Source organism: Echinops telfairi, unplaced genomic scaffold (genome assembly GCF_000313985.2).
Source record: "Echinops telfairi isolate 266 unplaced genomic scaffold, ASM31398v2 ScPeMD7_3533;HRSCAF=4204_0, whole genome shotgun sequence".
Taxonomy (NCBI): domain Eukaryota; kingdom Metazoa; phylum Chordata; class Mammalia; order Afrosoricida; family Tenrecidae; genus Echinops; species Echinops telfairi.
In genome coordinates this window covers 22720592-22745477 of record NW_022107431.1, presented here as the reverse complement: position 1 = coordinate 22745477, position 24886 = coordinate 22720592, and the positions used below count along the sequence as shown (strand labels likewise).

General features: G+C 40.7%; 1 protein-coding gene across 3 annotated transcripts in view; it reads left to right on the top strand.

Annotated features, from left to right (window-relative positions):
* GRM1 (glutamate metabotropic receptor 1) overlaps positions 1-24886 on the top strand; it is a 469370-nt gene that overhangs the window by 126751 nt on the left and 317733 nt on the right. For all 3 annotated transcript variants that reach the window (XM_004701959.2, XM_004701961.2, XM_045294665.1), the window contains exon 3: positions 587-836. In XM_004701959.2, coding sequence (XP_004702016.1) covers positions 587-836 — 250 coding nt within the window. The remainder of the gene's footprint in view (positions 1-586; positions 837-24886) is intronic.

Sequence of the window (24886 nt, the reverse complement as noted above, 5' to 3'; positions counted from 1 at the left end):
AAAAAATATTAAAACATAAAAAAAAAGACATCAATCTCTTACAATCCCACCACTTCATCCAATGATGGTGGATTGTGACTGAGACCTGATAGCTGTTTCTCATCTACCACTCTGGTTCAGCAAGGTGTTCTAATGGCTTTGCTAACCCACTCTGCTGGAAATGTTGCAGAACTATATATCAACATGTATGGCTCTCTCCTAACCTGGCAGCCAGCGCCAGCAAGGCCTCAAAATGAATAAGCCTTCTCTTTGTGTGGACTGACCTTCCCACCCCAGTGTGCTGATCTATTAATCATGATTGCAAAATAGGGCAACAGTCCTTTAGTTCACAAAATTTGTTTACTGCAGATGCCCAAGCTCTCATGGTGTCTCATCTGTTTCCCAGGGTTGATCATTTGATAATATTTGTGGATTCCCCTTTACCCCTCCAGGTAGGAAGATCAGCTTCTGTCAGTCCCAAGGATCCTCACAAATTATTTTGCAAGCTTGTCCCCCTTCACTTTCTTTGACCGACACATCCCTGTTCTGTCTTTACTGTTGTTGCTGCCATGCTTATCTTGAGCTTCTGTCGATTGTCTCTGGACAGGAAATTATGGAGAGAGCGGAATGGATGCCTTCAAAGAGCTGGCTGCCCAGGAAGGCCTCTGCATCGCCCACTCGGACAAGATCTACAGCAATGCCGGCGAGAAGAGCTTTGACCGCCTTCTGCGCAAGCTCCGAGAGCGGCTCCCCAAGGCCAGGGTGGTGGTCTGCTTCTGCGAGGGCATGACGGTCCGAGGCCTCCTGAGTGCCATGCGGCGCCTTGGTGTGGTGGGGGAGTTCTTACTCATTGGCAGGTAAGTCCCCCCTCCCCTCTCTCTCACGTATTGTGGCACACAGAGGCTTGCACTCACAAACTGGACTTGTGGACCCCAGCAGGGGGTGCGAAGGGCTGAGTGTAAAGGCAGTTTTCCGGTCTCGTTATTTGCTTGACAGAAAGAGCAGAAGGGTAGGTGACAAGATGACGACATGATTTCAGAAGATGTAAGGCTCTCCGTTGTAGCACTCAGAAGTCAGGTGGTTTGCCAAGACAAGCATGTCCCTGGAGTTTTATTCTGGCCCTCTTACAGCAAGCACTTATGCCTTAATATTTCCTAATCATAGAAAAGTGAATTGTGTTATAATCAATGGAGGGCAACCATGGAGATGATCTACCTCTAGCTCCATCTGTATCATCTATGTAAAGATTAGAAGTTGGGAGGGTTGGCTGAAGCATGCGTTTGGAATCGTGTCTGCCACAACATGCACCCAGCTTTACCATTCACTGGAAGTAGAGCCCTCACAAGACTTTTGAGAAGAAGATATAATAAAGCCAAGGCCACATTGGGGTGAGATGAGCCCAATGGTGTAAAGTGTTATTTTGGCTTTTTTAACTGGATGTAGTTGTATAGAATCATTTCAAATAAAGACCAGAAAGAAAATATTTCAAGAAGGAACATTGAAAGGAGGGGTGCGGTTTCTTTTACTGTCAAGGATGTAAAAAGCATTGTTGAGGCGCTACACTAAATGAAGCATAAATAAAGTATTATGAGCACCAGGACAAGTGACACTCTGAGATTTGGTCCTTTTAACTGCTTTGGTTAATGACCGCTTTTATGAACGGTACTTATTTTAAAATGCTCTCATGGTTACAGTTTGCAAAAATCAACAATAGTCTGTTTTGCAGCATTCATTCACTTTATTATTCCCAAAGAGGCTATCTTCCTGGGTCTGGAGATCAGGAACAGATGTGGCAAATATGTGAGCTTTGGTGCTAGACCCCCTGATTGTAAAAATACAACTATAATAATAAAAGCATACTGCAGTAAGTCATTGGTGTATCAGAACTCATCCTACCATCATTATTTAAAATTTGGACAAAGATGGTAATGTATACTTAAGCTTCTCTGATTCTTGTTTACCCGTACATAATGTAATGTATATGCAAATATTTCTAGGTGCCTCATATGTGCTTGCTTCTTAAGAAGTCAGACACACGTGGCGTTTCTTCTCTCTTCTCTGCTCTGCATTGCTGACCCTATTGATAGATCCCAGGGAACCAGCACAGTGAATGTCTAAGTTTCTGAGAACATTGCTCAGATTCAGCCATCACTGCCACTCATGCATGGAGTCCAGGAGATGCCAAAGTTGTACCCAGTGAGTGCCATAGCACCTTCCCCTTTGAGATGATGTCCTGAAGAAGACTTGGTGTGGCATTACTTTGTCATCCCATGCTACAGTATTTTGGGGAAAGCAGCCTTTTAAATTCTTTGTTCACAGTTCTCCCTTCCTTCCCTGGGATGAAGATTTGAGGTTATAGGGAACTGAGTTGGGGACCAAGCCAAAGAAAAATCCCTTCACATAATTGATTCTCCCCCTTTTCATGAGATGAATGCTACCCCAAAGACCTGTAAGTCTCAGAGCTGATGAGTATTTTGATTTTACATTGATTTTTTTACATGGATTTTTTTAGGGCTATCATGCCGAAATACCACAAACTGAGTGGCGTACTAAAGTTAAAGCTACTGTTTCACTGTCGTATAGTTTTGGAGATCAGGTTGTTGGCTGTGTTGATTCCTCCCAAGCCCATGCCATTCTCCCGAGCTTCTGGTATCTCTGGGCGTACAGCTGCAGCGCCACAGGTTTGTCTCTGTGTCTTCTCTGCATTGTAAAGGTACCAGTATTGTAGAATTAGGATATTTTCTGTTTCAGTATGATCTTGGTTCCTTGCTCAATCTGCTCTTTTATATTTCAGAAGGGATTGGCTTAAGATACCCTCCACATTGCCACAAAACCCCAAACAAACCTGTCCTAGAAGTAAAGCCAGAATGCTCCTTAGAAGTGGGGGGATGGTGTGACTTTGTCTTATGTCCTTTGAAATCATCAGGAGAGACCAGTTCCTGGAAAAAGATCTCATGCTTGTTTAAGTAAAGAGACACGGAAGACAAGGACGAGTCCACAAGAAGGATGGACAGTGTGGCTGCTATGACAGGCTCAAGCATACCACCATTGTAAGGATGACACGGGACCAGGCAGGATTTTGCTCTGTTGTTATAGGGTCCCTGTGAGTTGGACCCAACCCCTCAGCACCTAACAATAACAACAGCAACATTCTCCCCTAACCTGCTAGGCACTCTGGTGGTGTAGGGGGTTGTTCCTTGGACTGCTAAGGGCAAACATAATAGTTCAAAACCATCAGCTGCTCTTCTGGAGAAAGATGAAGCTGTCTACTCCGGGAAAGAGTTACAGTCTCAGAAACCCATAGGGGCAGTCCTACCCTGTCCTTCAGGGTCATTATGAGTCAGAAGTGACTGATGGCAGTAAGTTGAGTGAGACACGAATACTTCCTAATTAGCATAGCAAAGAAAATCCATTCCTAAATGATAATATAACTACATCTATAGGTGTTATGATTTCCACACATATTTTAGGGAGTACACAGTTCAATCCATACCCTTCTGCTCAAAGCGTAACTCTAAAATAACTCCCTTGTTCTCTAGTTAAAAGGCAAAGTTCTGATAATGGCTTTTAAAGTCCCGTATTCTATCATGGGGTTGAATTGCTTATAACGGAATAATATGCTATAAGGGTAAAGTAATAGAATTTTAAAAATGAACTTCTCAGAAGTAGTAGTAATTAATTTTTAAGACAATAACTGTATTTGATAAATGTGGGATAGTATAGAATAATACAAAACGTGGTGTAGCAATCCTAATTCTGCTACAAAGTAATCATGTGTGCCAGAGTAAGTTATTTTCCATCTCTGAGCCCAATTTTAAATAAAAATGATAGTTTCCTCCAGAAAATATAATACATTAATACAATATGAACTCCCATGGATGAGTAGGAACCGACTTGATGGTACCCAATAACAACAACATTATGTCCTAAATTATGATCAATAAGGAGTGCATTTATAGATTCATGTTTTTCTACGTCTATTCATTAATTTATACTGGTCAATTTGACTCTTCTCATCTATTTCTTTGTTAAAGCCAGAATTCATTGAACACAGCCCATTTTAGTCATTGACTAAAATGACCACAGGTCCTTATAGTCAGTAGACCCACAAGAGAATGAACTCTTTGACATTGAACAAATTGGCATAAAACTCTTAATAAGCTAATCATTATTTGTTCTTAAATGATTATTATCACAATCAAGGAAATAATCATGTCAAAACAAAACAAGAAAATAAACAGAAAGTATTTATTCCTGGCACTATGCATTGCCTTCCTTGAGATACCTTACAGAATTATGCTTACCTTATTAGTAATAATAATTATAATGATGATGGTGATTCTTTTTAGCACTTATTTTACTAGGCAATGTCCTAAACACTTTGGATTGGTGAATTCATTTAATAATCAGAATATGTTGTTACTTTTGGGTGGCTTAGAGCTAGCTCTAATTCATATAGACCCTGTGGATTATAGAATGACATCAATAATTTTTATGTTTGAACTTGTTTCTGCTACTGTATCAGTCCATCACGGTGAAGGTCTTCCTCTTTTTTGCTGACCCTCTGCAATAGGAGAGGGAGAAACATTGTTTCCACCTTCAAGTATGGAGAAGTAACTTTATTGTGTTAGAGAGATGTTGGTTTTAATCTTAGTTTTTTTCTCTCTATCAGATACTTAGTTCATTGTGTAGATGCAGCTTAGAAGAGGTATAAGTTTCCCCCAAAGGGTAAATTAGCTGAAGCATCTCCAGTGGGGAAATTATTTTAAATTTCTAATTATTCTCTATTCCCTTGCACATCACATTTTCTCCTAGTATTAATTTTATTTTATATGAGAATTTAATAAAGGATCTGTTGAACCTCTTTTATGAGCTCACTATTTTTATCCTAACACAATTTGTTAAGATCATTCTCCATTTCTACAACTATCTAGAGTTATAGAATTACATTTAGATAGAAACCAATAAAAATTGTAGTTCTCTACAATTTTAAGTTATATTTATTAATATTCTCATAATTTACTGATGAATTTTTTAAAAAATTATTTTATTTAAAGGAAGTGGGATGAGCATAGTTGATGTGCATGGGCGTATAATAATTGTTACTATTTATTGAGTATTTTGTGTATTCTAGGATATTATTGTATGTCATTTTTAGTTCTAATAACAATGCTGGGAAGGTAATTTATTACCCAATGTTCTTAAATTTATTAAGTGATGAGGACAAGATGAAAACTTATTACATCATACCATCATATACACATATGTAGTAAATTATAATTTCCTCAAGGGCAAGCTTTACTGTTATGTGCTTGTAAGTCAATTCCAACTCATTACAGCATCCCCTCCCCCCACTATATGACAAACTAGAACTGCCCCATAGGGCTTCCAGGGTGTGCGCTTTATAGAACCAGATCACTCGGTCTTTTCTCCCTGGGAGTCGCTGGTGGGTTCAAATAATGGAATAGCAGTCGAACATTTAACTGTTGTGCTGCAAGGGCTCTTTAAGGGTAGGTATCAGGTTATATATAGTTGTTTATGTCTCCATCATGCCCAGCACAGTGGTTTGACATGGGAGCTATTAAAAAACAAATCCAGAAAACTTGAAAAGGTATAATGAGAACAGTTAGCCTCACTGTGTGGTTCCTAATTACATATTTATAGCCTCTAACTCAACTCATTACCATTGTGTCAATTTTGACTCATCATGACCCTATAGGACAGGGTAGAACTGCCCCTGTGGGTTTCTGAGATATAGTAAGTCATAAGAGAAGAAAGCCTCATCATTCTCCTGAGGAGCAGTTGGTGGTTTTGAACTGGTAACCTCTCTGAGGTTAGCAGCCCAGCACACAACCACTATGTTACCAGGGCTCTATGTCACCCCAAAGTCAGCAGTTTAAATCCACCAGGTTCTCCCATAAAGATCTATATCAGGGGTTGGAGTGTCTGGCTTGAGGGCTGTATGTGGTCTACAAGTCATCGACACCAGCTAACATCACAGGTCTCACCAGGGAGCAGCAGTTCTGGGCACCACATTAGGGATGCGGTAATTAAATGTTGGACCAGATGTAGCAGGCTAATTTTTAAGTTGCTAGTTGTTTGATGGCCTGTGAATGATGTTATCAATACCTAAATGACCCTTGGCCAAAACAACAACAACAACAACCCATTCCTATCAAGGGTAGGATCAGTTGGAATCAATTCGATGGTGCTGGTTTAGTTTGGGGGTTTGGGTTAGAGTTCTTTATCTCATTACAACATATCTACCTGCTTGTAAATCATAACGGAGTGTCAGCAGTAGGCCCTTGGGGAAGATACTCTTGGAGAGTCAACCCTTTTAAAGAAACGCTCTTTCTGGAGAGCTAGGATGAGCTCCTATCTTTATTGTGCAATTGGTATTGGCATCATTCTGGGTCTCCACTCTGGTTTCCTCATCTTTGGAAGCCCTTATAGTAAATTTATATTTTACTTTGTTTGGAGTCGGTAGTCAACCTCAAGGCTAGCAGTTTGAAACAACTAGCTGCTGTGTGGATGAAAGATGAGGCTCTCTCCCCTGAAGCTACAGGGGCAGTCTGCCTTGCTCTACAGTGTTCCTATGAGTTGAAATGGACTCCCTGGCAATGCGTTTTTTTATAACGCATTTTCTCGGATTATGGCTCAATTTTCTAATTTTCTCTGCTGTACTAAATCAAAATCTGTTGAAGATAATGAGACTGAGAGCATTCATTTACCCCTCTTCCTCCTGCATCTGAGCCAATCAAACTCTAAGTATCTGGCCCTTACAGTGCAGACGCCTGTATCTTATTGGGGAGTAGTGTTTTCTTTCTCATTTCTTTCACCTTATCACGCACAAGACCTACAAGGCATGATCTTTCACTGGAGAGAACCAACCCCTATTGAAATCTTGGTTTATGAAAATGCCAATACGGGCGAGACCCCAGACCTAACTCGCTGGGTCTCGGAACTGCCCGGGGGCTTGCGCCCTCATCCCTTTCTCTGCTCTCCCTGCCCTCCCAGGAGTTCTTTGCCTGCCTCAATCAAATCTTTCCTAACCTAAAAAAAAAGAAAATGCCAATACAAGGGGGCTTTAAAAAACTCATGTGAAAATGAAATTAAGTGACAGTACCATGTTTTTCATGAGCGGGTGAAGCCCTGCTGTACTGCACTTTGTCAGTGGAAAGCACAACCATCTTAGACAAAACCTTATTTGGAAAGTAACGCTTGTCCCATTTAGGAATGAGGCTATTATTTCATTGTAAAATAAATAAAATACTTTTTTTACCATGTGAGATTATTAGGAGCCATAGAGGCATAGTGGCTTACACCTTGAGATGCTACATGCAAGGACAGCAGCACAGACCCACCAGGCCTTTGGCAGGTAGGAGAAACGAGAGCTTTCTGTTCCTGGTAAGATTTATAGCTGCAGAAACCCCAATAGCCCAGAATGGACTCAATGACTGTGAGTTTGCGTCGTATTAGTGTGATTTTACCTTTTTCCTGTAGAGCCTAAAAGCATATTTGGAAAAGTGACCTCATACCCTTGAAACGTAAGGTGATAGACCGTGGTGTTATTTTTAATATAGTTAACTTTTTTTAAAAAAAAGAGAAATGAGTTATTTGAAATCACATCTTTCCATCAAGGAAAATAAAACTGGGGAAGAAAAGTCTAAAGTTTTCAGCCTTCAGGCAAAATTGCAAAGGTTGTATGTTTTAAGGTAAATGTGGCCTTTTAATGAAGTGTGACACCCCCCCAGAGGGATTCTAATCAGGAGGCCCGCAAAGCTGGTGAGCGTTTTCTGATGCGTACTGGTCATGACTTAATGATACATCACCGGAGCCTCCCAAGGGCAGAGAATGATTACAAACTTGCTGACAGGCTCTCCCTTCCTTAAAGCATTTCTTCCAGAGGCAGATTAACGAGCGCTTTGTGGACAATTACACTGTTAGAAAACGATGGAGAACTTTGTGCTGGAGAAGGAGAGCGGGGTTTAGTTTACTCTGGAGAATAAATGTGATTAGTTTGGCAGCGACAGGTACTTTCAACATAATTCTCAGCCATAGAAAGGCTCGACATTTCCACAGTGACTGGGGTGACCGGTTGGCATTAATATTGCTCTTCTTAGAGTCAATTCTGATTCATGGCACATTTACCCTTGTATCAGAGTAGAGAGGCTCGAAAGGGCTGTCTAGACCACAATTGTTGTGGGTCCAGATTGCCAGGTCTTCTCTCCTGCAGAGTGATTGGTGGTTTCACACTCCCAACCTTTCCTTTATTACACTACCTGGGATCCTAAAGTTAAACTAAAAGCAAAACCCAAACCAGGATGTTTACCTCAGTTTTGTGGAATGCTTGACAATTGTCTAAAACACACACACCCCCACCCCAATACTCACCTAGAGTTCTAGTTCTAGCAAATTTCAGATCCATTTATATATTTGGGATTATTATCTTTCTATCCAACAGCCCTTAAAGATGAGCTTGGTTTCTATATATGAGGGGGTCTCAAAAAAATCCATGGAAAAATTCCATTGTCTTTTCATTCAAGTTTTCTACAAACTTTTTGAAGCCCCTTCATACTTTTAAGATAATATTGGATGTTGAGAAATGCATTACTCGAATAGCTCTTTTTAGTAATTTTCAAACTTTTATCTAGTAGTAATACTGCCCCCCTGTCATCTCCACAGCTATATTCCCTAGGAATTGCCATAGGCAATCTTTTTTTTTTCCTTTCCTTTCCTTTTCAAAATGCAGAGAGAGCTTCAGGAATTGGTAGAAACACTGCATAGCATCTAGGGAATAGGATATGATCGCGGGCACTGCTGCCTGTGGCATTCTTCTCTAAAAAGAAAGTATAGAAATCTTTTTCCTGCCTTGCACACCAAATGTAGCACATTGTATAGTTATTAAAATTCACTCTAGTCAGTGCCTGTGGGGATTGCAAACCCAGTTAAAACTCAAGGGAGTGCGGAATTGCACCCATTTTCTCAGTAAAGAGATGCCAAAGAGTAGCTTGCTATGTGTGTGCCAAAGTAGAAATGTAATATTAAAAATGACGAAATCAAGGTCTCTATCTTGGTTATCACTTCCTAGTGGAAAAAATTTATTTGCATTGCTCTATGATCATTTAGTGAAACGTACCAGGTCAGAAGGATGACAGAGTTCATTAGTGATGTTTTACGTTATTAAGATATGGGTGCATTGTCAAGATTTTGTGAGTTGTGATTTGGATGAAAAGGGAAAGGTGTTTTGAGCCCAGCCTTCTGTCAATAGACTTGTGAAATGTAGATGTGTTGTTGGGTGCCATCAAGTTACATCTAATCATAGCACTCCTATGTACAATGGAACCAAACACTGCCCTGTCCGCACCATCCTTCCAGTCATTGACACTTTTGAGCCCATTGTTATGAGCCCATTCTCACAGACATGCCACTCCATCTCATTTAAAGGTCTTCCTCTATTTCAATGATCCCATACTTTAGTAACAGATTGATCCCTCAAGATAACATGGCCAAAGTATGTACAATGCTGTCACATCAGAAATGCAAATAGTTTCCATGTATCTGCCATCTTGTCATCTCATGCTCAAATGGGGGAGAACATGTTCCTAAACTCAACTCTTTTTATCTTTTAGCTGGCTATTTTCTGGAGATATTCATCACTTGCTCCACATGCCTCTCTGTAGGGTGGCTCACAACGTGGCACCTGACTTCTCTCAGAGTGAGTCAAGGAAGGAGAGGGACAGAAAGAGAGAAGAAGAGGGAGAGGAGGAGAGGGAAGAGGAGGGAGAGAACAAGAGGGAGGAGCAGGAGGATCACACACACAGAGAGAGAGAGAGAGAGAGAGAGAGAGAGAGAGAGAGAGAATCTCATAGCACATTGGTCATGGAAGTGTTTGTCTGAATATACTCTGATGTGTTCTTACATCATTGTGGCTTTGGGAAAGCCTCTGCCTGTCTTCACTTGGAGAACGGAGACAAATACGGTTCCAACTATAGTAGTGATCTCCTTAGTTATTCTGATGAATAAATGATCAATGTGGGCCCAATCAGGGCAGATCTGTTCAACTCACTGCCGAGTTCCTAGTCTCTCTGGCAGTGCTGCCGTCAGGGTGACTCCTACTCCTGGAGACCGTCTGCGTCTCAGGGAAGTTGTGCACTCCATAGAGTTTTCAGTAGCTGATCTTTCAGAAGCAGATTGCCTGGCTTTCCCCCAAGGTGCCTTTGAGTGATCTCGAATCAACCTTGCAGCGAGCGGCCAAGGTCTTCAGTGTTGGGAACACTAGCATGACTATGCTTGGTAGTAACTAGATGATGTGTCTCTAGCAGCAGGCACATAGTAAATCCTCTCTATACGTTCACCGTTGTGATCTCAGATTCCAGAATAACATAGATTCTTTTAGGATGGGGTGAGGAGTCTTAATTGGGCATAGCCAAGCAGAACTTACAGAACTACCTCTTACTTGAGGTTTTTTTTTAGATTGCGTGAGTTTCAATTGTTGTAAGTGCTTTCTCAGAATTGCTAAATCAATAGGCTTACCAACCCTTTCAGCAACAAAGAGAATATCTGTAATCTAAATGCCTTTTATTAAGAGCTAGAATAATCAGAAATCCCTTGAACCCAATCTCAAGTTCCCATCACTGGTAAGAAACATGAAATCACCCAACTTCCTACCAAACGGCGCCGATAGCAGCACCCACAGCATAGAGTTATTACGAGATTGAATGGAGATAATGAATTAATGAGTTTAAAGGCAGAGCTGAATTCTTCTACTCCTTTTAAGACCAACAAATGTTGGCTGTTATTTATAATCATCTACTACTTTAGACTGAATCTGAGATTTTCAGTTTCTTCTGGAAACATAAAAGTATTTGACTTTAAATACAAAAATTATTTTCCTAAAGGAACATGGGGAGAAGAAGCAATAAATAAGCCAGCTCTCTGGCCTTTTGATAAGTCTTCTAACTTATGATTTCCTAACTCCAACCTAGTGGAGTAACCCAAACTGACACACATTCCCATTGAGACTTTCCCTGACAGCTCCCAGCCAGCCAGAAGAGGAAGCTGAGTCACTTATTGAATTGTAAAAATTTTAGCTGCACACCACGTCATTCTCTTTCACTCAATATGTTCTAAAAATAGCTTTTGCATGTTAAGTTTCATCTTTCCTTTAGGACACGATAAATAGATTTTATTTGCTACTTAGGTGATTCCATTTTTTCCCCATATACGTGATCTTCATAAGTTTCTAGATTTCAGTTTCTGAGTTTTTACAACACATTTGTATCGGAGACTGACACATTTCCTAGCATTCTAATTTGGATAGTGAATGAGTGGTATTTTGAAAATAGTACCTGTATTCCTCACCCCGTTTTCATCACTTACATGGCATGGCTGTGTTCACTGATTTGGTTTTCATTGCACCTCTCTTTGTAGATAAGTCTGCATTTTTGGCTTGGCCATATCTTGTCCCCTTTTAAAGCAGAGTTGTAACCAAGATAAATGACTGAGAGACTCCTGCCTCATCATCCTTCAAGTACTGCATCCTAGAGGTCTAAAGATGGCAATTAAAAAATATATATATATATATATAACTGGCTTACAGAAGTCTTTCCTTTTGTATATTGATTTAGTACACTTTAGAAAAGTTTTAGATTTACAGAAAATTTTCAAGGATGGTACAGAGAATACTCATAATTCACATCGTGTTTCCACTATTATGAACCTATATTTGTGTGGTTCGTTTGTACAATGAATGAACCAATATTGATATGCTATTATTAATGGAAGCGCATATTGTATTACATTTTTAATATAATGTCCTTTTTCTTGTCCAGTGTATCATCCGGAGTGCCACATTGTATTTGGCTCAGGCTTCCTTTTTATATTACGTGTCATTGAGCTGATTCTGACCCTTGGCGACCCTCTGCACAATAGAATGAAACACTGCCTGGCCTCACGCCACCCTCACAATGTGTTCTTATGTTTGAGCCCGTTGTTGTATCCATTGTATCAATCCATCTCATCCAGGGCCTCCCTGCTTTTTACTGCCCCTCTACTTTACCATGTACGATGTCCTTCTCAAGGGACTGGTCTCTTTTGATAACATGCTCAAAATACACGAGATGAAGTCTCACCATCCTTCCCTCTAACAAGCACTCTGCCTCTGCTTCTGAAAAGGCAGACGTGTTGGTCCTTTGGCAGTCCATGGTACATTCTTCGATAGCCTTTGCTAGCACCACAGTTCAAGTGCATCGGTTCATCTTCAGTCTTCCTTATTCAGTGTCCATCTGTCACCGGCATATGAAGGCCACTGAAAACACCAAGGTTTGGGTCAGGTCCACCTTAGTCCTCAAAGTAACGTCCTTGATTCTCAATACTCTAAAGAAGTCTTGTGAGCAGAATTACCCAATACAACACATCTTTTGCTATTTTGACTGCTACTTCGATGGTCGTTGATTGTGGATCAAGGCAGGTTTCCTTATATGGTAGTTTCTCTGACTTCCTTGTTTTTCATGACTTTCACAGATGTGAGGAGTTGTGATTAGATATTTCATAGAATGCCCCTCAGTTGGTATTTGTCTGATATTTTCCTCATGATTAGACTGTCATCATGGGGATGGGTAGAAACAAGGCAACGATGAAGGACTATTGTTCATATCAGGGTACGATAGATATTACCAATACGAGTTATAACTGTTGGTGCTGACCTTGATTAGTGACTTTTTTGTGTATTAAAAATAAAATAGTCTGCTCAGATGAAAGTCATTCTCACACAGAGGCCAAATGTCTCTGTAGAAATTGCATTTGTGCATGCATGCTTGGGATTATCTATCACAGATCAACTTGCCCACTTTTTCACTTTGTGCATTACCCACCAGCACTGCTGAAGGTAAACATGGGCCATGGGAATGCCTGTGATTTTGCTTCAAAGCCATTTATCCACTTCCTAAAATGTTGGAGGCATAAGCGGGAGTTGAATCTAATGGCATGAAAGAAGATCCTATGGGGAACAGACAGTGGTCAGGACTTCGGCACGTGGACTCTTAATCATGGACCAATCTCCAGTACCACACTGTAATTCATTGAAGAATCCCAATGACGTGACTCGGGAGAAGAAAGTACATTAAAGAAAGTAAAAGTCAGCACCCTTGGGTGCACATGCAGGTCTGCTCAGGGCCATCCCCTGGGTCTACAACCTGAATCCACAGCATCGTGGCTAAGTTCAGACCCTGTAGTCTGAAATGAACTTGCTTCCCTGGACAGGATGGGACTTGCTTCCCAGAGTGAGGACCTCAGTGGCCTGCGCTAAACCTATGGTGAAGGAAAGGCTGATACCAGACTAGAATGACTCCACTGATCACCTGCTCATTTATTTACTTCATAGGACATGGCAGGACACGATGCTTACTCATAAATGACATACGGTACTATGCCCCAATTTCCATTGCCAGTGCACCAATTCTGATTCATAGTGACACTCTAAGGTCAGGGTAGAACTGCCCCTGGGAGTCTCAGAGACTGTCAACTCTTCTCAGGAATAGAACGCCTCATCTTTCTCCCAAGGGGAACCTGGTGGTTCTGAACCACTGACCATGAGGTTAGCAGCCCAAGCTGGCATCCACTATGTCACTAGGGCTCCATGTCCAGATCTGGATCTCAAAATCTTCCATTTTCCTGTGTTTTAATCCTTTCCTTATTTTATAACTTTTAAAAAAGACACACACAGATGCTAATTATTTGTATTTTCTATTATTTCTTACTGTATATATTTGTGTATAAGCCGAGTTTTTCAGCACATTTTTAATGCTATTTTTCTGGTAAAGTTAGGTGCCTCGGCTAGTATTCAGGTTGGCTTATACTCGAGTATGTACAGTAATTTCAAGCTCTATTTATTTTGCCCAGGCAACTGATGTTTCCTGTTTATGGCCTTACAGGACAAAGTCATGTCAAGGCTTCGTCAGGTTGTGTTGTTGTCTCCAGGTGCCAGACCTTATTACTGAACATTCATTTATTCCCATTGAGGATCAAAAGGCAAAATGACGCCTTACTTTATTTCCACTGCAATATTATGTAAGAGGCAAAACTATTCTTCATGTATTCTCAGACCATGAGGTTATGCTCAGAGGATTATCTATTTCAAAACCCGAGGAACTTACGGTAGTTGTTTTTGTCTTGTCTGCACACAAAGAAAATGAAATCTGAGAGCTCTGGAGGGGAAGACATATACAATACACATTGTGTGAGGCGGAAATAATAGACGGTGGAATGCCATTCTTTGCATCGTATTTTAAGCAAGAACTAACATGTCTTTTCTTTCTTAGAAGTTTTGAAGCTCATGTTACTTGTCATGTGTTTTTCTTCCTCCTACAAAGCTGGACGATTACGTCTAAATGTCATGAACTTAAACTTTATTAAAATTGGTCTTATTCATTGGCTCTCTCTTAGGTTCTCACGATTTACTCTTTTTGTCCTACAGCCTGGCTATTCTTTTAAACATGCTGTATGATATCATAAAGTAGTGTTACCCCACTATGTGACCTGAAGCAAATTTGGACGTTTGAAAACTAGCTCACTTTGGATGACTACACTGTAAGACAGAGCTTTCTGGCTAACTTTAATTATCACGGTGACGCAGAACTCACTGCCGCGTTGATGCAAACTCTGAGCGAACCGACAGCACCAATGAGAATGGTGCCACGGGGTTTCCGTGGCTGTAAATCTTTTCAAAAGCAGCTGCCGTATCTTTGTCCTGCAGAACAGCTGATGGATTCAAACCTCTGACCTTTCAGTCAGTGGCTGAGCACTTAGCCATTGCAGCTAGTTTAATTAGAAATAACCCCAATGTGAGAACGTGCTTACATCTTAAATCAAATAAATAATTGCAAGAAAACATCTATTCTGGAGCACTTTAGCCAAGGAAGGGATGAAACTCTTCTCCCAGCCTGTCAAACAAGGACAATTCACAATAGCACACCTCGGATACCCAAATAGACGTGCAGTGCACATGGATAACAAATGCATTTCAGCAAGTGATTACAGTGAATACAGAATGAGCTTCGAAGGAGGCTGGGAATCTTGAAATGTTCACACATAACTTGCCACCTCTTAAAAAAAAATCCACAGATTCTCCAGAGGGTAATGGTGAGAAATGAAGTGTTGGAGGTCCTGAATAATGAAGTCTTCATGATAACTTCAGTTCACTAAACAAAATATGTCCTATGTCATCATCTAAGTTAGGAACATATTTAGGATCAGGAATATAACTTAAGCTACCTTGAAGTTTGTAAGTGAGAAGAAAAAAGAGGAAAAAGGAGATGTACGGAAAACAAGCTCCCTCCTTTAGGACGAGTTCAGCCTCTTTGTAGCAGTTGCTATGGGCCCACCACTCAGTATATAGTTTTGAATGGCTCCTGAAGGGGAAATATAGGTAGAGCCCAAATGACAGCAGCATGCTAGAATTTTGTAAGTTATTTCACAATGCCATGATAGCTCATGTTGTCCAACCCGCTGGTCAGTACAGTAGCTGTACCTGTTTGTCCTTCCTTTGTCAAATTTTCCGAGGACTCAGTGTGTGAATCCAGTAAGACATGAGCTGGTACATACAGGGTCTGGACGATTGACAATGACAATCAATCCTTTGTGAGTAGGAGCTCGCTAGTACATAAAAGCAGGAGAGAAATAATTCCATTCATAAAATAATTCAGATTATTGTTCTTGCAACACAGAATTATAGGAATACAAAGGAGCAAAAATATTATTGAAAAGGAAAAATGTTTGCTAGAGGGTCATTGTTTTAGTCTTTAAAGGGTTGTTGTTAAAGGTTATAACAGATATTTCTAGAGGTGCCTACCTAAGAAATCCTGTTTTGTTGACACAAGAGGAAACAGATGGGAGTCCTTTGTTATTATAGAGCTAGTCCTCTGGTCCACATTTGGTTTTCGTGAAATACGTAAAAAATTATCTCATGGAAAAATCATACATTTTTGACAGCACGATTTGCACAAAGATTTATTTCGTTAATAGCAAGCAGGAAAGACAAGATGCTTGATTACTAAGGCATTCTTTGCTCCAGAAAATGGTTTCTCCCTAAAATATATTTTGTCTCGAGTTCTCCTTAGTAGAATTTGCCAATGACAGGTGGAGGAAACTTTGCCTCTTTTGAATTTGCTTTGATGACTGGAGAATAGCTCATTTCACTCGTCAGTCCCCCTCACATCAGTTACAGCTGTACATGTAGCACAATCTGGACTGGAAATATACTTCAAGAGAGCTATGTATTTGCATATCCTCTGAGGAGAACAGGCAAAACTTTAATGGCAAACACTGCTGTCCCTTTCTGTTGCTCTCTAAAATACAACACTCAATAAAACCCTATATAATGGTGCTTTATGATCTGAACTTTCAGGTTTTAGCTCACGAGAGTAAAAGCCATTTTTAGGAAAACAAACAAACAAGTGTAGGCATTGTCTGGGTGACAATCGAGATCTGCCTTTTCAGGTGAATTTGTAGGTAAAGTGGAACAGGTGCATATGGTTTTCATGTGGCCTTACTTGAGTTCAAGAAAAGTCTCTCAACCCTTTCAGCGATGTCACTGTCCCATGGGAAGCATGCGAAGTAGCTGAAGAACTTGCTCTTGAGTAGGGGTAGGGGCTACCTCAGTGGGTGCTTCAATCCTCTTGGCTTTCAGCAAGCACAGTTGTGTCATCTGCATATCAAAGGCTGTTCATGAACTTTCCTCCAATGCTAATGCACATTCTCCTTCCAATCAGCCAGCTTCTCTGATTATTTGATCAGCATACAGATTGGAGAAGAATGGTGAGAGATACAACCAGGATGCACACGTTTCCTGACTTTAAACCACGCACCATCCCCTTGTTCTGTTTGCACACCTGCCTTTTGGATTCATGTACAAGTTCTGCATGAGCTCAAGGGAGTGTTCTGGAATTCCCATTTTCTAAGGGTGTCCCTACTTTGTTTTGATCCACACAGATGGCGATCTTTGCTTAGCCAATGCAACACAGACAAACAACTTTCAGAGAGGCTGAGCTTTCAGCCACACTCGCTCCCATACCAACTGTGTCACGGCCTCCTGGGAATCCTACTTGAATTCCTGGCAGCCCCCTTTGATGTACTGCTGCTACCCTTTTTGAATTAGTTTCAGCAAAAGTTTACTTGCATGTGATATTAATGATATTGCTCACTAATGTACATGTTCTTTTACCCTCTTTGGAATGGGCACAATGATACCTCTCATCTCAGTTGGTAAAGTAGCTGTCTTTCACATTTCTTGGCATGGGCTAGCGAGTGCTTCCAGAACTGCATACACTTTCCCAAATATTTCATTGGGTGGAAGCCATGCCACCAGCATTTCAAATACCAGCAGGGTCACCTACAGTGGATAAGTTTCGGCTGAAACCCTAGGCTGTCTGCCTGAGCCAGAAAGGTTTCCATAGCTGAGGGTTTGGTTTTAGGAACATGACTCCTGGTGCCGGTGGTTCCAGCTTCTGCCCTAGTTTCTCTCTCTCTCTCTCTTCTCTCTCTCCTCACTCTCTTTCATGGGTGGTTTATGAGACTAGGGGCAAAGCTTAAAAAAGAAAGGTATACATCAGGAAGTATGGCAATAATCAGGCCACTTAGTCTGTAAATCACAGTCAGAACAGACAATTAAATAGGTCTCCTCCCCACTGAGAACCCCAAAGCACTAAAATGTAGGACCCAGAACACTGCTGGATTTAGCCAGGAATCCAATATTAAAATGGGTCACCTAGGACATATAACACTTAGAAAACGCTTTAACGGGATTATCATAAGTCCTGGTGTCAGCCTGAACACTTTGCTTCTACCAATCGTGTTTAATCAGTTTGAAAAAGACACAAAGGAAGACAATTACAACCACAGAACCTTTGAATCAGAAGAAAATGGAAAGGTCATTTCCTTAAACTTCCCTTCCAAAGTAGAACTCTGCCTTCAACTTCCCAAACATGTATATTCTGTTTTTCCCCCCTTTGATTAGAAACTCACTGTTCTCTGAAAGAGATTATTGTTCTATTGTTTATAACAATGGGAGATCCTCTAAACTTGTGTGCATAACCCTTTCCTATTTTCCAAGTGTTTATGTGTAGATTATCTGACGTGGGCTACACTATGAAGATATATTAAATTGCATTCCCCTTGATTAGGAGTTCTGTTAATTTACACTAAAATGCGTCTGTGAATTCAGTGCCATTCACCACTGGTAAGCAAAGCATTGATTTCCTTGATGTATGTATCCTGCATTAATAAGTGGGCTGTGTTATGCTATACTAACAAACAATTCTATAACGCTGGCATTCTAGTGGCTTAAAACAACAAATCTTTGTACTCATGGCTTACATTACATACCAGCTCTTGTTGTGTAGCTCTGCTTCATTTTGTCCTTATGCAGGAGTGAATCCTCATGAAACCTTCCTGATCTGTAAGATTGCTGGTTCTATGGAAACAGGACGGGAAGGCATCAATTAGCATGTTGCTGTCCGGTGCCATTAAATTGGTTTGGACTCATAATGACAACAGAAGGAAATACTGCCCAGTTCTTTGCCAGCCTCACAATTGTTGTATTGTGTGAGCTCGCTGTCACAGCCACTGTGCCAACCCATTTCCTTGAGGGTCTTCCTCTTTTTTACTGTCTTTCCACTTTACTAAGCATGGTGCACTTTTGCAGGGACTGGCTGCTCCTGATATTATGTCCAAAGTATGCAAAGTCTTGCCATCCTCGCTTCCAAGGAGCATTATGGCTGTCTTTTTACCAAGAGAGATTTGTCTGTTCATTTGGCAGTCCATGGTATGTTCAATATTCTTTACCAGCACAATAATTCAAATACATTGCTTCTTCAGTCTTCATTATACCATGTCCAACTTTCACATATATAGGAGGCAATTGAAAATACATGGCTTGGGTCAGGCATACCTTAGTTTTCAAAGTGACATCCTTGCTCTTCAATACCCTAACGAGGTCCTAGATAGCAGATTTACCCAATGTGACGTGTCCCTGACTACTGCTTCCATCAACATTGATTGTGGAACCAAGCAAGATCAGATCCTTGACTACTGTGGTCTTTTATCAATTTGTCATAACCTATTGGTTCAATTGTGAGATTTTGGGTTTCTTTATATTGAGTCGCAATCCATACTGAAGGCTGCAATCCTTGATCTTCATCAGCAAGTGCTTCAAGTCCTCCTCCCTTTCAGCAAACAAGGTCGTGTCATCTGCATCTCACAGGTTGTTCATAAGCCTTCCTCCAATCTTGATGCCATATTCTTCTGCCTGTAGTGCATCTTCTTTGATGCTGTGCTCGGCATACAGATTGAATAAATGTGGTGAGGGGACACAACCTTGACGCACACCTTTCCTGATGGTATGCTTCCCTTTCAATTAGCAGACTTCCCTTAAAAGCATTCACCCTGAAGAGGCTCCATGGCTTTCACTCACCTTTAATTGAATAAGGCTTATGTCCTGGATGTAAAGTGCATATTACCAAGGATCTGGAAGCAGGAGCCCTGGGACAACTTGGGGCACCTTATATATCTGGACGAGTAGTAGTTACCCATTGGACCACAAACCCAAACGTTCAAAGCCACCAGCAACTCTGCAGGAGAAAGGCGAGGATTTCTACTCCCCAAAGAGTTACAATCTTGGAAACTCTCAAGGGCAGGTCTACCGTGTCCTATAGGGTCACTATGAGTCATCATCGAGTGGATAATAGTGAGGTTTTTGTTTTTGCTGTTGATTCCAGTTAGCACCTTGGACCAGAAATCCCACCTGCATTTCTTCATTAAACATGGCTTTTAGGGAAGCTGTAGTTCTTAATTTTCTCATCAACATATTTCTCAATTTTGATTACAGAGACCTTAAGCCAATTACATTTAGTTTCTGGGCGGTGCGTAAGAGGGATGGTGGAACCATTGTTTGACTACTAACTAAAACGTTGGGGGTTCAAATCCATCCAGTGACTGCACAGGAGAAGACCTGGCAATCTGCTCGGTAAAGAACAGAGGCTAATCAACCCTATGGGGCGTTGCTCACTGTTCTATGGGGTCACTGTGGGTGGTAATGGGCCCAACAGCACCCAACAATAACAGGCAGGCACTTACTCCGCTCAGAAATGTATAGAGTACATACCAGCAGTCCTCACATACAACAATGGTCTGTTTGGTCAACTGAGTTATAAGTTGCTTCTGACATAAATTGAATACCGCTTGTCTTAAAAGTTTCATTCTTATTACCTTTTATGATCAATATCTTCGTGAATCTAATCTATGAGCATCTTCAAGTGAAAATCTGAGAATAACATCAGTCAATTACTTGCATTAACACTGTGTGCTATTAATATTATTCTTAATATTAGTAACGACGAAACATACAAATTACAACAGACGGTTCGTCATAGTTCAAGTATTTCATAAAACGGAGACTGCGTGGAGAACCAGCTGTGTCTTTAGGTTGATACTTACTTGCGAGGCTGAGTTTTCGCTGACCCTCCTTACCCGCAGACTGTCAATTTGATCGTTCCCTGTGTGGGCTGAGAAGCAATTGCCTCTCCTCTGCAGTCCTGAATTGAAAGACTCTTCTTTTCCTTTTTTCATTCCTGTTTTGGGTCGGGGTGATGTTATATTTTTCTGTAACATAATCTCTTTCTTATAGATCCTTGCTGACTGCCACCAATAAGTACCTACGTGTGCCACAGACACGACGTTTCCCAACCCCTTTCCCTAGAATTTGGATTTTATTAAGAATGCAAAGCAATGCAGCACACCAAATTACTACAGATGATGATTTTACCAGATGTTGGTAGAGGGGTTAAGTGCTCACCTGCTAACCCCAAAGTTGGCAATTGAAGTCCACCAGCTGCTTTGTGGGGGGAAGATATAGCAGTTGGTTTTTATAACGATTAAAGCCTTGCAAACCCCACCGGCTGTTTTAGTCTGTAGGATAGGATTGCTATAGGGAGCCCTAGTGGCATGGTTAGGTTAGATTTTGAGCTGCTAATCTCAAGGTCAATGGTTCAAACCTGCCAGCTGCTCCTTAAGAGAAAGGTGAGGTCATCTGCTCTCTACAGACACATAGTCTGGAAACGCCACACATGATCACTACGAGTCAGAATGGATTCGATGGTCGTGAGTAGAGTGTGGCTATGAGTCAGTTTGTTTCACCAATGGTGAATCTTTCCCCCATTGCTTACCATGTATTGGTTGGCCCTCCGTAGCTTACCATGCATTGCCGTTTTGCCCAGTCCAGTTTCTTTACTACCCACTGCCCAATTGCTAAGCCAATGCCACATATTTTAGCTTTCTGTTTTCATTTTGATATTGTTGCAATTACCTCCCCTGTACAAATTTCAGTATCCATTAGGATGTACTAGCTTATCTTCTAATAACAATTCCCCCTACAATTTAGTGTTTTAAAACAAAAAAGATTGATCTATTGATTATACTGTGTGTATATCAAATGATAAGGGTTATTACATTTTAGCCCATGGCTCCAGAGGGAGATAGGTGGGGAAACCTTCATTGTTGGGATTGTTGCTAGGCATCACTGCAGGGAACTTCGGATGTCTCCAAATGACGATGCTAGTTCGGTTACATTGTACAGCTCAAAGCAAGTTGCACGGTCCCATGTAACCCAAAGGGGCGAAGAAAGTGCATAGTCCCTGTGTCTGGCTGTAGGAGACCTGCACACATCGGTCATCAGCATTAACGACTACGTTGACACTCCTTTTTCATTCCCATAAGAGATTGGCTGGTGGCATTTAGAGTCTAAGAGGTCTAAAACCCCAGATGTGCTGGCTGTAATAACCAGATGTGATTTCATTCTTCACACGAGTGTAGAACCAGAATATATTAATCAACGAACCCGAGAAAACACTTGCACTCACACCTAAAATTCAAGAAAAAAAATCCATTGTAAAAGAAATCAAGGTTCTGAAACAAGAATAGCTAGTCTTTAACAGTCTAAAATGTGTTTGTTGTCTAATGACAACAATCATTGCTTGCACCACACCAGGCAGTCTTTGATCACATAGAATTCGGTCCTATTTTATTCTTACCTCTCTTACTTATAAAGCACCCTGTGGCACAGCTGCCTAACCAGCACTGGACTGCAAATCTCAAGGTTGGCTTCTTACAGGGACCTGTGTGCCTGCAAGGATGGTGGTTCAAGGTGACCCTCAGAAGGAAGTTGAGGCTTTCTGCTCCCGTGAAGATTTACAGGCGGGGAAATCCACAATCGTGGGTTGGGTTTGAATTGGGTCCATTTCACAGACGTGGGATGTACATTAGGGGACATTTGTGATGATGCCATGTAAAGGTTTAGGATTTTATTGCCTTGGACCAGTGCATGACTGCTGTTTGCGCTCATTGTTGAAGCTGCTGTGTTAATCTCCCTTGTTGCGGGCTTTCTTCCTTTTTGCTGGTCTTCTACTTTACCAAGTGTGATTTCCTTTTCCAGTGACTGCTCTCTCCTAATAATGTCTTATTGGGGCTAATTTAATTGAAAAATGGTTTATATTGACCAAGAAACCAAAAGAAAAATATCTTCAACATCGGGCACAAAAAAATCTCATCCCAACATTTAAGACTAGATATCTTGTTGTAAGCAGCAAAACAAACAAATGAACAAAAATCCAGATGACATGGAAAGAAATTTGGTACCGATTTAAGGAAAACCAGGCAAATACAGGATTGTTTGAAGTCTACAAGGATGATTGTTTATCTATTGTTGAAACAAACAAAAAGCTCCCCAAACTGAATTTTGGTCGGTTAAATAGCAAGCCTTCTCTATTGTGAAGAGTGGCTTCATTGTAAAACTAGAGTCCATTATGTTTATTATGGTGACTCGAAGTATTTCAAAATTATTTCATCAGGAGTTCATTTGTTTTTGTTGAGAACTCCCCAGGTGCTCATCCCTGGGTTAGCAGGGATTTTCTAAGCCTTCGTCATGGACATTGTATCACTGAGATTAAGCAATATTCCTTTCTCTGAATTTCTTTCTTAGAGACATCTTCTCTTTCAACCGCAGCCTGCTTCTCATTGTAGATATCAGTTTCTAAAACTACGCCTTTACCCAGATCGTTCTGTAAAAGGACTTTTGACTTTTCCTTATTTACGGGACAAAGCCCAGATTTCCTACCCTGATTTTCAAAATTTTACACAGTCTTTTCAACCATTTCTCATTTCAGCCAAGATAATAGAGATTATTTTTATTGCTTCCTCGGTGTACAATAGCCATCACTATTTCTGGGCTCAAAGTGATTCAAGTTACTCTAGCCATAAAATCTCTCATTATTCTTTGTCCCTTATGTTAGAAAATTTTATTTAATTATTTTCCCCTCTCTTGTAACTTACTATGAAAACCTCACTGACCGCCAGGGGAACAAATAAATCTGTCTTGGAAGAAGTTCAGCCAGAATGCTCCTTTGAAGCGAAGATGGCAAGACTTATGTACATTGGACATGCTGTAGGGAGAGACTAGTCTCTAGAAAAGATATCATGCTTGGTAAGGTCCAAGGATGTTGAAAAAGAGGAACACCCTCCATGATGTGGATTGGCAACAATGGAATCGAATATGACAATTTCCAGGATGGCAAAGGACAAGACAGTGGTTTGCTCTGTTGTGCACAGAGTTGCTATTAAGTTGGAGCTGACATGATGGCACCCAACAACAATTTGCTATGAGATGCCTGAATAAAGAGTGACAACGTGTAAGTAATGAGCTGGTTCCATGAGTCCAAGAATATAGCTTTCAAATTCCCCACCAGATGAGGTTGATAGTAAATGCTAAGAAAATGTTTGCTAGAAGGACGTCATGTGTGTGAAATAAAGGGAGAGAGAAGACGAGGAAGACCCTGAAGGAGATGGACGGACACCATGGCTGAAACAACGGGTTCAAGCACAGGAACAGTTGTGAGGATGGCGAGGACCTGGTAGTGTTTTCTTCTGTTGTGCTTTAGGTCACTATGGGTAGAAACCAACTTGATGGCATCTAACAACAACAACAACAACAACAACATTGATTAACCTCTGCTTCTTGAAACTCTGTAAACAAATGACATAATTGGACGCTCTATTCTAGTTTGCCATTCTCTAAAACCAGAAACTCTTCTTAAGGATGCTATCACTTGCTGACTTTGCTTTCAAGTAGTAAAACAACAAAAAACTTACTTCTTTCAATTTTCTCTATTGAGTTCATTTCTTAACTGAATATCACCACGTTTATTATTCATGAATGTGAATTAGAGTGACTTTTAAAGTTGTGCCAAAGTGGGGCTTGCCCTCTGCACACTCTGATTGAGTGGAACACATTGAGCCCCAGCATCTGTCCTGGTGATTTTGATGTGGACAACTTGTTAAGAACCACTACGCTAATAGCTTGGAACTCTAAACTATGCTTATATTTTCTTAATAAAAAAATAAAATAAAACTGGTCTTGAACATCTTGAAAAGTCATTAAGGCCTTCAGTTTCTTCTCCTCTTCTCGTTCTTGGTTATGGGCATGCAGAAACCATGTTCTTTAGGTATAAAGTAGTGGTAGTTGTAGGACTGATTCCCACCAGACACAATTCCATGTTGCTTGTTGCTTCTGCAATTCTTCAAAATGTATTCTACAGACCACCTGTAACAGAATTAACCCCGTGTTTGAACACGTGCGCATTCTTGGAAAATACTAAAGGTTGTTTGTTTTAAACCATACTAAAGTTTAAGAACCACTCTAAATGTGAATTAGTCTGGGTACTTTAGAGAAACAAATCCACAGAAACTCATGTATAAGAGAACGTTTTATATAAAGTTTAAATGCACACCAAGAAAATATCCCAAACCAGTGCTGCCCAAGTCCACAAGTCCAACATTAACCCATTAACCCATATGTCCGACA